We start from the raw sequence: 14835 nt of genomic DNA, 5'->3' as shown, positions 1-14835 counted from the left end.
TCATCACTCGTAACCCTGTCATACATTGGTTTCCCACACATTCGTCTTAGAGATTGCATTTCGACCGGGTTCACTCGGCTTTCATCCTTCCTCTGCTAGTTACATGTTTCACTTCCATACATAAGTGTTGGAACTAAAACTGCGTTATGCACTGCTAGTTTAGCTTCGGTTGACATATTATTGTAAACAATTACTGTGCTTAGTGCGCCGTTAATTTTGTTGCCCGCATTCACTCTGCTTTCAACATATTTTTCTACTCTTCCATCTCTTGAAAGCATGCTTCCCAGATACAAAAACTCTTCTGCTTGTTTGAGACATTAATTTTATTACAACAACTTTTTTATGTACATATTATATTACAAAAGATACAACAAATTACATTTTTGAGAAATCTAGTCATTTAGAGTGCTTATGGCCTAGTTAAAGTAATCTCTTTAGACACTGTAAAATTTACCATTTTGCACGTGCGTTAAAAATGACGATATTTGTTCACTACTTCTATTTGTTGACTTACACGAAGAAAAAGAGCTAAAAGCTTTTTGGCGTGGTGAGATCGGTACTGACCGGTAACCACCCAAAGATTTTTGGTGTGAACCACCCAAATATTTGTACGCAAGTACTGGATTTAGCCCACTAAATTGTTTGAAGTAGTTGAAATTGAGAATTTCTTAGAGGAGGTATGGAGTGCCTTATGTAACATCAAATATGGATAAGGGAATAGTTATGATGAATAATACACATTTTTTATCTTAATAATACCAATTTAATATAATTAACAATATTTTAAATACGGATGGCATAATCAGACAATGTTAAAAGCAGATACAATCAAAGGGCATTTAAGATAAAATGTATGAATGTGAAAGACACTAGAAATGAATATCCTGATAGACGAGTGTGACGCTTTATCGTCTCTAAGAAATAAATTTTACAATATTTAAAATATTTTTATTTACTGCCAAAAAAACAAATTTACACCAACAATACATTTCAAAGGAACCATCAACATACATAATAGTTTTCATCTGTAAAAATATATGTTAATATGTAATTAATTTATTAAGAAAAGTTTCTAGCAAAATCATAAGTTTAGTTTGCTAGCCACTTCATTACAGCCACTCTGACTTTCATTCTCGTTGTTTTGAGCTGTGGGAGGTCAGAACTTAAGCTGGCCTGGAGGTCTACGCAGTGCGAAGTTCCTATTATGAGTTCTGCGGGCATTTCGTTTGATAGGCTTTTCACAATCCCAAGTCTATGCCAGGGATCAATAGTTCCGTGGACAGAGATAATCTTTGTCGCATTTGGCTCAAGGCCACCATACCTTTTGTTCGTTTGCTCTATGCCAGAGTTCAAGAATTCAGCGTCGATGCTAAAAAACGTTATAAATTATTAAAAGCAATATAATAACATGGTCATAATTTAACTTTAATTATAGTTTTCATGCGATATTTCTATGTCTTGGATCTAGAAGCCCTGTAATGTCAAATATCATAAATATATTGGGTTGTGGTCACGTGAACTATGAACGACACTAGTCGCGGACCCTGTATTAGAGGTCCGAGGTTTATTATCTGGTGTACCAAAGCTTGCTCCATTTTCTTACATGGTTATTTAATTTAAAAATCCTACATATCATTTAAAAAAATGCATCTCTTAAGTTAATAAATTAATGTTAGTAATACGAAGTGCTGTTTAATTTCACAGCACTTGGGATCAGTTGAATAAAAAAAAGTAAAGTTGATCTTGGAAAAAATATAATTTTCCTCAAAATGAGCAAAAAGTTGATTTGTTTTTTTCTGTAATACATGAACTCAATTTTTTCCACTTTGACAAAAACTTCTTCATCATTCCTCCTTACCTACTGTTGCATAGGGCATTGAATTGGTACATTTACATCGTCATTTTTTTAGACAAAGATAAGATAGTCAGTCTTACGAAGATAAGAGATCATGAAATATTCCAGTGTAAAAACATAATCATTTCATGTAAACTATTCCGGTAATCGAACCCGAGACCTCAGGCAAGGTAGGCAAATGCCCCGACTATAAGACTATGAGGCGGACATAAACTCAACATAAACAACAACAATAGTCCAAGCAAATAAATACCTTTCTCCGTAAAGATCTGGGCATAAATGTTCCGAGTAGTAAGAAAGTGGATGCGTGTCACCGAAAGGTTGGTTCTTGGAGTTTGTGGTTTGGTAATATCCATATTCCGAGCATGTCTGATAGAGCCACAAACGCGCTAAAAATGAAATTGAGTCAAAAAAATCGTAGATAATTAAAAATTTAAGAATTATTAAGTCATAAGACAAAGTGTGATTGCGATTGCGTACGCTTGAAAATACTTTTTGTGGGTAATGTCACTTCTGCGCTGACTCCTTCAACTAAAAGCATGAGTTGATAGTTTATGCAGCTGTTTTCTATAGAAGAAATAATTTTAATACCTCGAGTAACAATAATCGAGCAAAAATACATTCGTTCGCACTTTTTTTTACAAAATAAAATATCTTTACAAGAATTATGTTTGCTTTAAATTTCTATAAAAATAAAATTGTTTGTTTTTAACTAAAATGTCTGTTTACGTAATTTTTTTATTTCGTAATTTCGAAAAATAGCTCTTTAAAATGACTCAATTGTATGATTTCCTTACTTTTTATGAAACTGCAGCCTTAATATTTACATAAAAATAAAATTTTATAACAAGTTCTGCTATAAAAGTGAAAAGAGCAAAAATATGTAAAACATTTTAAACTTACAGGTGTAAATATTTTCATCTTCATAAGAGATGTTTTTATAGTATTCCATCAATTCGTCGTATTCGGTGTCATAGCACGATGTACCGGCCTGCTTTTTAATATAACGTGAAAGCCGTTCCAAGCCATTCTGGCCGTTTGCTTTATTAACTAGCTCCGCGCATTCTGCTGCTATTTGTCCCTGTCGGGCGTACTGAACCAATCCCGAGAAGCTTCCGGTGGTCAGAGAGAAGAATGTCTGAACATCCAATTCATTTTTAGTGTTAATTGTATTGCAGATTCTAAAATAAAATAGATCAATATTAAAGTATTATTTTTTTTGCAACAGAGAGGAAAAACATTGTATAGAAGGAAATATTTTATTCCAAACGTCCAAACTTATTACCTGATTTCACAATCTTTTCACAGTTTGTGCACCGGCGAAATACACATAGAATTTACCATGTGCCCGGCTCATTTTTGTGAAATTTCATGCTTTGTGAAGGGTTTCTTAAAAGTGTCTAATAATTTTAAAAATACTTGGTTAAATCAATTGAAACTTTTCATATTTATTTGAAACAATTTAACAAGTCATTTTTGTATAATAGTTTTGCCAACATTGGCCTTTATGGAGAGCCACATTGCAATGTTCGCACATATACAGGGTCTCACTCCTTTATTTGTGCTTTGTATCCCGGAGCCGTGTAAACACGTGATTGAAATAACCATGCGTTGTGTCCCGGTCCCGTGTTTTCACGTGGTTACCAGCAGCGAAAAAGTACTAAAAAAAGTCACTAGATGTCAATAAAATGCACTTTTTTAGACAACTGGTAAACCACGCGAAAACACGGGACCGAGTCACAACGCGTGGTTATTTAATCGAGTGTTTACACGGCTCCGGGATACAAAGTGTTAATATGCATAACATAATGTACTTTTGTTAAAGTTATTATGTGCAAGCCTTATCTAAAAAACAGCTTTCATTTTTAAATAATAGGGTATTCTCACAAGTCGAGAATAATGATAAAAATATCGTGTATATTTGGAGCGGATTTTTGAGATTTTAATGATATAACTAGCAAGGTTTTCAAAACCAGTTTTCAGTTATAATTTTCGGGTTTAAAAATGAGCGCACACAAAACGGCTCGCAGTCGGCATCACGTCATTTTGGCGTCACGCGTTAGGACCGCCGACTGCGCTTCTAATAAACATCGCGTACAAGTTTGGCGCCAAAACGTCATACGTGCCGTTTGTCCCACAAGGCGCGAAACGTCTCGTTTTTAAGTCATTCAAAATAAGCATATTAAAAACCTTTGTAGAAACTTTACCCGACGTCCGAGAAAAAAATGACAATACCGTTGTTACCATTGCAAATTTTTACTTATTTAAAAATATAAATAATAATAATAATAAAACGTGAAAAGACGCTATTTGGTTTTTTCATGTACTTGTATGTATCTTTTGATAAACATTTGATGTTTTAGTCCAAATTATTTACCAGCTCTTGTTTTACGCATTCTGTTTTTTGGTTCGCTGGAAGATATTGCTTTTAGCAATAACTACGCCAAAAACCTTTTTTAAAAAAATATTTATACTCCGTTCTTAAAATGAAAGTCCTGCATACATAAGTAAGCATACATCACGTCACCAGGTTTTTATATACTGCTTCGATTGTTTCATACTAAGCCTACATTTATAATAATTTTATTTGTAAAACGTTACATATTATACCTTTTTTTTTTAATATTATTAAAAATTAAAACTATTGTTCAAACAAAAAACTTTTTTCTACTAGCCATAATTTGAGCATACGTCTCATTTCTGTATTTAACTCAATATTCTTAAAACTGATCGGTAACATGTTGCATATTTTAGGTATACTGTATATCTGTATATCTATATACGGTGTACTGTATATTGTTTTTTATTTTTTACTATTATATCAAATTACATTGTAGTATTGGCAACTACGCACATATTTTTATTTCTTATTTTTTCGCGATAATATATGCTTGCTTGTTTATTAATTTAACTTAAATTTGTCTTTCTTGCTTACCGTAACACTTTATTTACTGTGTTTGCTTTACAGAATTTATTTCATAAGCTTATATCTTTATATTTTTGTTTATATGCTCACTGCTTTTTCTTGCATCCCTTTGTTATTATTATTTTTATTTTTTTTACTCTGTAAATTTTTTATTATATCCTTTCTAACTAATTTCACATATTTTTTCTATATATTTTGTATTATTTAATATGTTAACATGTATTTTATTTTTTGTAAATGCCTTTTGGGCGTTAATGAACAAAATAAATAAATAAATATCAATGTCCTTTTGCCAAATTTATTACAATATCTAAGAACAACTAGCCCTTCCATACTAGTAAACCTTGTGGTGTTATCATGTACCGATTTGTGTTTATACTCCGAGTGCGACGCATGCTGACTGCTACCAAGTTGTACCGAAGTTGCCCTAACTGATATTTTATTTACAGATTTATACATTAATGGTTTTGAAATATTGTGTCTCTGGTGGTATACATCTTCATGTAGTAGCAATTAGATCATAGAATTTTGCAAAGTTTGTGTAAAATTAATATTAGTTTCGCTTGATAACCTTCAGGAAGTAAGAGCATATCGTATAATTGATTCTGAGAGAGATAAATAAATAATTCGCCAAGTATTAACAGGGATGTAATATTTTAATATGTGCATTCTATTACTTATTGCTCTTAATCGCTAACACATTTTTCTTAGAGGTATATATCCCATTTAAAATTACAATCTATTGTTAAACCTAAATACACATATTGCTCAATTTTTTTACATATGCAGGACTGCACAATATCACTGTGACTGTAGATACATGCATAGTTATGTGATATAATCATTAATGATGTTGTATACATTTTATTGTTCGGTGATCGTATGTGCATGAGTTTGGTTTTTTTAGAATTAATTATTAAACCTGCGTCATTCTATGTACTTGCAGATTTAATTAAATAAAATAAATAAATAGTCTAACAGTCTATATAAAATATTTAAGGGTCATACAGTAGACACTCTTTATAAAATAAATTATATTATACAAATATATAAAAAAGAAAAGAATTCGAAATGAATAAGTCACTCAGACACCAACATAATATTAAAATTTCTAAATTCTATACACGTCGTGGTCAAAATAGCTTTGTCTTCAAAGGTATAAAAAATTATAATAATCTTCCAATGAACTTAAAACTATTAAAAATAATATATCAATAAATAAATTTTAAATTAATCTAAAGAAATTTTTTAAACTTGTGTAAAAACAACAATTAATTTTAATTAGTATGAATGTATTATTGTTTTATGTTTTTTTTTTATATATCCTATGTTTTTATTTTTCTTTACATGTACTCGTATTTAAAATTATATAAACTCTTATAAATAAACAACTAAAACAGTGTGAATCACTCTCCAAGCACAATAGTTTTTTTTTGGAGAGTTACCGTGATAACATTTACTAGATATGTAAAAGAAGTTATGTTTAGAGTTTTACAAAAACTTGTACTTTTTATGAAATTTATGAAAAAAAAAAAATATTTTTTAAATATGGAAATCTAGGTATTGCAATGCTTATGATATGTCATGTGGCCACTTTACGCGCTGTGAAACATTCACCATTCCGCCATTGTTTAAACATCCACATTTCTTCAACTCTTCCATCTGTTGACTTTTTTTTACACAGTGTGTAAAGCGGCTACTTTAATCAGCCAATAACAGGTCATAAGCCCTGCAAATGCCTGAACTTCCATATTCCTTTCTCGAAATGTTTTCCCTCTCTATTGCAACAAATTTTGATCTAAATAACTCCCCAGGGAGGATATCCAACCGGTCTCCAAACATTTGGACATACTCAAAACATTATTAATTATTTTTTTGCTTAGGTACTTACCCAAAAAGCTTTGATACATTCTTGGCTCCTTCTTCCGTAAGCAACAACTCCTGTGTCATTGAAATTCCTTCACGAATAGTCTCTAAGCATTCATCGCTGCCTTCAGAACCCATTGCATCATTTACGGTTTCAAGATACTCTGCAAAGTTACAAAAAAAGTTAAATTATTATCTGACTATTCCAGTTTAGAAATGAACATTTGAAGCTTAAAAATTTAATTTATTTAATTAATTAAAGCGTGCTAAGTATTTTTTATTCGTAATTTATATAAAAATAAGGTTTTACCGTAATATAAGTTAATAAAAAATATTGAATATTTTTTTAAAAATCAGCTTCAATGAACTGATTTCTTGCATATAAATAACAGTGGTAGCCATAAGATTAACTAAAATATTTAAGTTTGTAAGTGAAAATCTTTGATGGAAGTTCATTGTAATTTATTATAGAAATAAAAGACGAGTGATACTTTAATTCACAAATTTGGAATATCCTATGACCGGTTTCATCGCTTTCACAATACCATTAAACATGTAAATGACAGTCTAAAATATCCAAGTAAAAATTTCATTAAAATATTTTTTAGTATCTAAAATATGATATGGTTTTCAATATTATTTTATTTCAATTATCTTTCACCAAACTTAGTATTTATTATTACTTAAATTTATTTTACACACTTATTTTATATAATTTATGCAAGATGGTGCAGTTCTATAATTGAGGATATATAAAAAGAATGTTAGTAATGCTTACTTAAAAATTGTATGTATTTTATGTATTCTTGTTGAACTTCCAAATAAATAAATTACAAAAAGAAATTAAAAAAATATTCAAAAATAGGTAGATTGGATTCGTTCAGACGTTCCGGCTGCCGAAAAGATGACTTTCGCTTTCGAAACAGATACTGCATAAACCCAGAAACTACAGTAATAAGAGGCAATTAAAATGCAAACACCCAAATGATATATACAAAGACGATGAGCTCAAATTAAACTCAACATGGTTCTCGGCACAACACACGACAAAAATGACACTGAATGTACGTACTGACTGCGACACGGTACAAATTACTAGTGTATAAACACATATTTTTTCAAACCTTAAAGATGGTGCCTGCAACGGTAGCCAAAACGTCGGATTCGATCTACACGAGATTACCAAAAAAAGACGATTCATATTGATAACAGTGACTGAAAATCTAAGCACCTATTTGAGTTGACTAATTCAAAATTAAACATACTGCTTCTAAATAAATGAGACTCAGAGTAAGAATGCTTATATAAAAAAAAAGTATATTTGTATTTAGACAACATGCGAAGTTCATGAACAGTAATTAATTACCGGACAAGTTTAATAAAAATATTACAAAATTATTATAATTCGCAACATCTTTTTACTGGATGATTGCATTTTTTTTATTACACTAGCAATGAATTCATGAACTAGACTACTAAAAATTCTTTCGCAGAAGAAGCTTTTATTAAACTTAAATAAGATCAATTAATAGTTTTAAAATCATAGTCGTTACCAAAGAAATCAGCCTTAGCCAACACTGGTCCACTTGAGGCAACTGCACCGTCGATAACGTCAGGATACGAAAGTCGGATCCACGTGGCCATATTTCCAGCGTATGAACCCCCAAATACAATTACTTTACTCTTCTCAAATTTCTTTTCTTGCTTCATTTCCTTGATAAGCCCAACAACATCAGCGAGAGCTTGGTCAACCCTCAAAAATTTAAGGTTTTTGGTAGAAGTATCTCTATAAATCGTAAAATAAAATTGGTAGAAAGTCGTTATTTACGAATAAAGAAGAGGATAATTTGATGTTTTTGTGAGGTTGACGTTGATACAGATGTATGATTTAAATTATTTTTTCCACTTAAAACACAAAACATTTTATAGCAAAACAAGAAAAAATATTTTTGCTCTACAGACACTACATGCTGCAATTTTAGATCATATTTATTGGGGGAAAAAAGGAAAACGTTTTTGAATTTACAGGGCTCATGATTTGTCATTGGCTGGTTTAAGCGGCCACTTTACACACTGTGTAACAGTCACCATTTGAAACATCCACATTTCCTTAACTCTTCCATCTGTTGACATTTGTGATCGATCTTGGTATTCACCTTGACACCGCCTCGGTAAAGGCTAATTTTTTATTTGTTTTGTTTGCGTCGCCTAAGATCTTATATCGTGGTTCCAATGTAGTCCAGGTAAACGTATGCGGCCCTGGTATAAGTGCGTCGTTTGGATGTGAGAGTGGCTAGACTAGAGCTTTTTAGAGGACAGAGAGTTAATTTGCTGGCACTAACAAGGGCATATTGGACTAAACCCTTCCTGTGGTCACAAGAGTTATCTCGATAAATTTTGAGACAGAGAGGAATACTTTGGTATGGAGCTGCCCCCTTCCGAGAAAAGATTTAGCAAACTATGTGATATTTTGCAAGGCGTAACTCACAACCAATTGCAGAGTAGATGAGACATGCCACATACAGGGAGATGGAAGTAGTCTTTTTTACCTTCCATCAGATACAGGATAGTAAGTTGTCAATGTTCAACCATAATACTACAGAAACGATTTCGGGACATGGAAAGTTTACAGAAAAGCTTCATAAGCTTGGATTTGCCCCTGTCTTGGGCTGTGCTTGCGGAGATAACCTTCAATCGGCCGAACACATCCTGTGGCACTGTGTACTATTGGGTGATGCCAGAGATAGGATGCCGAATGGTTTGACCAGCGTGGAATGTGGATTGGATGGCTAACAGTACGAATTTGTGCACTTCCGACGGTTTGTCCGGCCGTGGGTATCACGTTGGGAGCTCCTCAAATGCGCGCACGTCTAGGTGGGTTAAATATGGTGAGACAAGCAACTGTCCCTGTAGGATGCTGATACAGTTAGGACTGTGCTTCCTTCCCAGCGAAACGCACATGTTCTTCTGTTTTATCCTCCCCTTACGGGGAGGGGGGGGTCTTCGGATCCTCTGTCTCTGTTCTCCCAGGGAGTTCTTCTTTATTCAAGGACGTTCTCTCTTTGTAAATAACCGTGTTATTAATTCTGTTTGTTGCAATTTGTACATACTCGTTCCTCCATCGTGTTCCTTTCTAAATATAAAATATGTTTAATTTTCGTTTTCATAGTCATGTTTTTACATTTTTTCTAACAGTTTAGTATATTTAATTCATGCTCATTTGTTTTTTACGCATTTTAAAGAAATATCTTTACTGATGTCTGTGTTACTTTAGCCATTATTTTTGTATGCATTTATTTGTCTAAATTGTTTGTAAATTTTGTATCTACTTTCATTGTGAATTAAAAACAGAGGCATTGAGGGAATCCTGAGGAGTGGGGTTGACGTGTTGGCCTCTTTCCGTGAATCCCCTTCCCCCTTCTTTAATCTGCATACGGTTTGTATTCTTTGTTCTCAGTGCCCGGGACTCTTTAACAGCTGCAGGTTGATGGTGGGCTTTAGGATCCCCTAAATGGTAATTTTTGTGAATAATGTTCAAACGTGGGCAGAATGGTAAATATTCCTTAGTGTGTAAAGTGGCCAATCGAACCAGGCAATGATGGGTTATAAGCCTTGTAAATACATGAACTTCGATGTTCCTCTCTCAACAGTGTTTTCCGTCGCTGTACCAATAAATTCAAATTTAATAACTCTCAACGGAGCGAAATCCAGCCTACAAACATTCTGACATACTGTAAGTATTTTAGATAATATTTAATTTTTATTTTTTGTAGAATGAGCACGTTAGGTTTATTTATTTATTTTTTAGAACTATACAGTCAACAATGGTTAAATAAGATAAGAAAGATAAGGTTAGAAGACAAATCAGGGAAGTTTCTAAATAATAATCAGACATTTGAAATTATGATTCATTTTTAAATGTGTGCGTGCATATATGTATATATATAAGAGTAAGTGTTTAGGCGTGTGTAAGCGTGCGCATCATTAAAAAGCAAGTCAAGTTTACTAAACATCGTCTCGTTCTAGGAAACCGGAAAAGTATAGAATTATGTAAAGTTGACATTCTTTCCAATAATAGTTTACCGATTAACAATAACATTTTACTCACACTGTGGGATGGGATTTTCCATAATAGCGATGTTCAGTGTACATCAAATATGCTCCAACGTCTTTGCCGATTTCGAACATGTGACCTCCGGCCACGAATCCTGTGTTAATCGTCCATTCGCCACCAAGCATAATGAATATTGGAGAGTTGTCAGTCTTAAAGTACTGGTCATTTGTGATGTAGCGCTAATAAAAAAACACAAAAGAGAATTTTTGAACAACTGAGATAGCTTCAGTACAACACGCGACAGATCGGGAAACTGCATCTACCATGCACGGGTCCGACAATGCCTTCGTTAAAAATGATTACACAACCTGTACCTGTTTTTATCGAAGAAAATATTTTTTGAAATTTAAACAAGTGAACTAATATTTTTAGAAACTACAATTAACGTTTTTTTATTTGATTTGTTGTGAATTGAATCGATCTGAGATAGGTTCGATCTTCATTGATCATTTTTTTTTTTTAATTACAACAAACCTTACGTGCGACCTTTCGCATGCACAGTTGTGCTAGTGTCGCGGACTAAAAGAACTTAATTCTCATGTCCTGATGGCAAGTATTTTAAAACTCATTAAAAATGGCCCCTCAAATTTAAATATTTGGATAAATCGCAAGAACGTAAATACTTCTAAATATGAAAAAAACATTTCGTTCGTTGCTTGCCAGACTATTAGTGTATTTAGCGAGCCTCTTCTGGTATATCACACGAAAGACGTGCATTTGAGTGTTTAAAAAAATCCTATTAATTTCATTATCTTCTGCAGTGATTCGTTTAAGTCTTGTGTGGCCGTGGCGTAACACGAGTGTACGTAGGATACAAAACTTGATATACGAGTATCTCTCTTATTTACTTAAATCGTAAGTTGTATTTTTTAAAATCTTCAAATGGACATTTTCACGTCGACTTTGGAAAGTTAAGTTCGTTTAGTTTACTGGATTTTAATACATACAATATTTATTCGTACCATACAAAGAATAATAAAACGAATCAAAGTGATGCCTATCCCACCATTAGTCTGTTTTACTGTATAAAAAGAAGCACGAGAATAGAACTTACAACAAGGAAGCTAAATACGCTGTTCTGTGGCAACTTTGTGTGAAAGAGACAAAAACAAAAGAAGAAATCAGTCAATTATTGGCAGTAAATTAAAAAAAAAATAGAGTGCACGCTAGTTATATGACCGGCGTATTTATGATTTTAAAATTTATTTTGCCATAATAGGACTAAATTATATTTTGTTTTATTTCTAAAATATGGAAAAGGAATTATGTAATGTCACAATGTTTTTTTTTCAAATGTCTTAGCTTCATAATATTGTCTTTTGCTTGAGATAATAAGATGTTACATCGCCGCACGTAAAGGAATTTTGTAGCACAGTCTTTTAAGAGTTAAAGAATAAATGGGGTGGAGGCGACGCGATGATTGGATTCACCTCAATCAATGAGTCAATACATCTTCTTCCCCTTCGTAATGTTTTTTCTTAATTTTCAAAAACATTTATCTATGCACAGCTATTAAAGCGAAAAGGAAGTGGATTATAATTTTAATACATGTTTTAAATAGTATATTATAACTTAATCCTAATCTTATTACATAAAAACAAAGTGCCGCCATTTGACAACTTCAATATTATTTAAACGAATAAGTATTTTAATCGGGAATCAATTTAAAATTACGTCTCCAACAATTTGATTTATAACAATTGAAATTGATAAAATAAGAACCTTGTTTAAATTGTTTAGATAAGATATCAATAGATTATTAGCGGTTTTCAATAAAATAATTAAGTTGGTATTGATCCATCTTAAAGCAGATTAATTATGATTAATACTTTTTACCTACCTGTATTTTGTTTTTATATCAATTTATTTATTAACAAATGCCTACAGGGATTTTATTTAGATTTATCTTAAGATACACAAATAATTAAGAAACGTATATAATGCAAATACAAATATATTTAAATATAAAAAAAACCTACATATTAACTTGTTTTATAGTACCCCATAAAACGCTTGAATTTTAATTTTGTACGTTTCATTAAAGAGCGTAAGCGCTTTCTAAGCGTATATAGATAATAAATAAATAAAAATAAAATCATCAATTGATTATCTAATTCTTTTTTTTAAATCCCTTATCAAGTTATTTTAAAAAACATATGTTTTAAAACCAATTTAAAATACTAGTAAATAAGAATGTGGGTATAATGATATTTTAAAAAATCACAAATTGATATAAAAAGTACGTCAATTAGTAAAAGAGAAAAAATGGAAAACTTAAATATGAAGGTTAAGTAATGAAGAATAAAAAATAAAGTCGGTTCAGGTAAATTGTGCTAATAATGCAATTTACATTTTCTATGAAAAACATATTTTAAAAACCCAAATAATCACAGTGCTCTTTTCTGAAATATGCAATATTTAAGAAAAGAGCACTGTGTAAATAATAGATTTTTTTATGGTTAAACAGCAATTGTATTTTAATGTCTCTAAAAGGAATTCATATATAAATAAGTATCAACATGTTACGGCATTTAATAATATTGTTAAATATTTTTAATGACAATAATAAGGTGAATGTTATTCTCCTGTCTTTAAACTTTAACAATTTAAACTGCCTTTGTACAAAAAAACTAATCTCTTAGTGAGATTATATATTGGAATATTTACTTTGTAATTTACTTAAAACATATTTTGAACTGTTCATATAGTTATTATTAAGATTTTTAAACATATTTTTATAATAATGATGCCATATTTATGCGTTATATTCCTGTTAAATACGTTCTAAAGAGCAATATATTTGTACCGCAGATTCCAAATTTCGGATCAATAATAAATCCTTTATATTCATTACTTTTAACAATTGGACAATTAAATTTACATATTTATTTATTTGAACTTAAATGAAGGCCAGAATTTACAAGAGCTTTTATTTTATTATTTAAATATTACAACACTGGTATATAACGTAAAATAGTAACGTATCCCAAACTCGATAAAACTAAATGCCCTGTGTTGAATTGGGATACAAAATAATGGAAAGTGGAAGCACAAATATTATTTTGCAGAAATTAAAATTACAACTCAAATAACAATTACATATTAGAAATAAATAAATTTATTGGAGCAGTCTCCTGCAACGGTCTCTACCCCTAATCAAAAGGGAATTGTAAGTATTTCTCCTGAAGATTGCTTTCCTCCTCAAATTTACTTAAGTATCGTAATTTTGTTATTTGCGTGAACTCGTTATAATTTAACCGAATAATCGAAGAAAGCGACAAGAAAATTTACTTCTGAAATAAAAGTTATCGAGACACGCTTATTTAAGGCACCCCGATATTATGGCCTTCCGAATAAAATACATTAGTCGTTGAATAAATAAATAAACTATAATTTTTTTACCATTTTATATGTTTCATTAGTAGAGCCGTAGTGGTCTACTGGTTGTACCGTGTACTTAATTGCGAGAGCCAAAGGGTCCAAGTCCCGGGACCGTACAGGAGGGGGAGGACCCCTCAACTGCCTGGAGAAGAGCCTAATTGGTTCCCCGGTATAGGCGAGGGCCCGGCTACCCAGGACACCGAGTAGCACCAGCAAAACCAAGGTACGCATGCTGAAAATTAAAGAATATTTCATTAACACAATAATTCAAACAAGGGCAGATATTTTTTATAATCATCTCCCTATTCGCACCCAATGATGCATAAGGTACTGCAGCGGTACTCCTATTGCAGCGAATCTTGATTATTTGATGCGTGAAGGCAATATAATTAATCTCACGCTTTAGATCCAGTCAAAAAATTATGAAATATTAGAGTAAAAAGCTCCGTTTTACCCACTATGCATATATCACTTTACTCTTTATTCAATTCTCTGCCACATTTCTTCATCTAAAATTGTGGAAATAATGTTGAATACATTGTTTAAAGTGATTTTTCATCTTTATTGAGAAATGTTGATCTAAATGACTAGTTGCAAATGCCTCTAAATACTGTACTTATCCAGCGTCAAAAATTGCACCAAAAATTATGCGATGAATTGCGTTATCTCAGCGGGGTCGGAAAAGTTTTTTTT

General features: G+C 31.7%; 1 protein-coding gene across 1 annotated transcript; it reads right to left on the bottom strand.

Moving 5' to 3' along the window:
• Positions 1 to 802: 802 nt before the first annotated feature.
• LOC148280039 (putative serine protease K12H4.7) lies at positions 803 to 14373 on the bottom strand. The gene is made up of 7 exons (XM_088229010.1): positions 14164 to 14373; positions 10756 to 10940; positions 8201 to 8433; positions 6673 to 6811; positions 2759 to 3036; positions 2109 to 2244; positions 803 to 1369 (listed from the first exon to the last, which is right to left on the bottom strand). Exons 1-7 carry the CDS (start codon positions 14371 to 14373, stop codon positions 1090 to 1092), a joined length of 1461 nt encoding a protein of 486 aa, XP_088085136.1. The 3' UTR covers positions 803 to 1089.
• Between the last annotated feature and the right edge of the window lie 462 nt (positions 14374 to 14835).

The sequence above is a fragment of the Micrasema longulum genome, unplaced genomic scaffold (genome assembly GCF_059751315.1).
Source record: "Micrasema longulum isolate JH-2025_06_02 unplaced genomic scaffold, ASM5975131v1 h1tg000629l, whole genome shotgun sequence".
Taxonomy (NCBI): domain Eukaryota; kingdom Metazoa; phylum Arthropoda; class Insecta; order Trichoptera; family Brachycentridae; genus Micrasema; species Micrasema longulum.
This window is presented reverse-complemented; position numbering and strand designations above follow the sequence as displayed.

Excerpts from the sequence above, each read along its gene's own strand:
- LOC148280039 (XM_088229010.1), bottom strand. The coding sequence starts at position 14,373 with ATGCGTACCTTGGTTTTGCTGGTGCTACTCGGTGTCCTGGGTAGCCGG. Across the intron at positions 6,812-8,200 it reads GGCTAAGGCTGATTTCTTTG|AGTATCTTGAAACCGTAAAT; the intron begins GTAACGACTATG and ends GTAACTTTGCAG. Across the intron at positions 3,037-6,672 it reads AATGTATCAAAGCTTTTTGG|AATCTGCAATACAATTAACA; the intron begins GTAAGTACCTAA and ends ATTTTATTTTAG.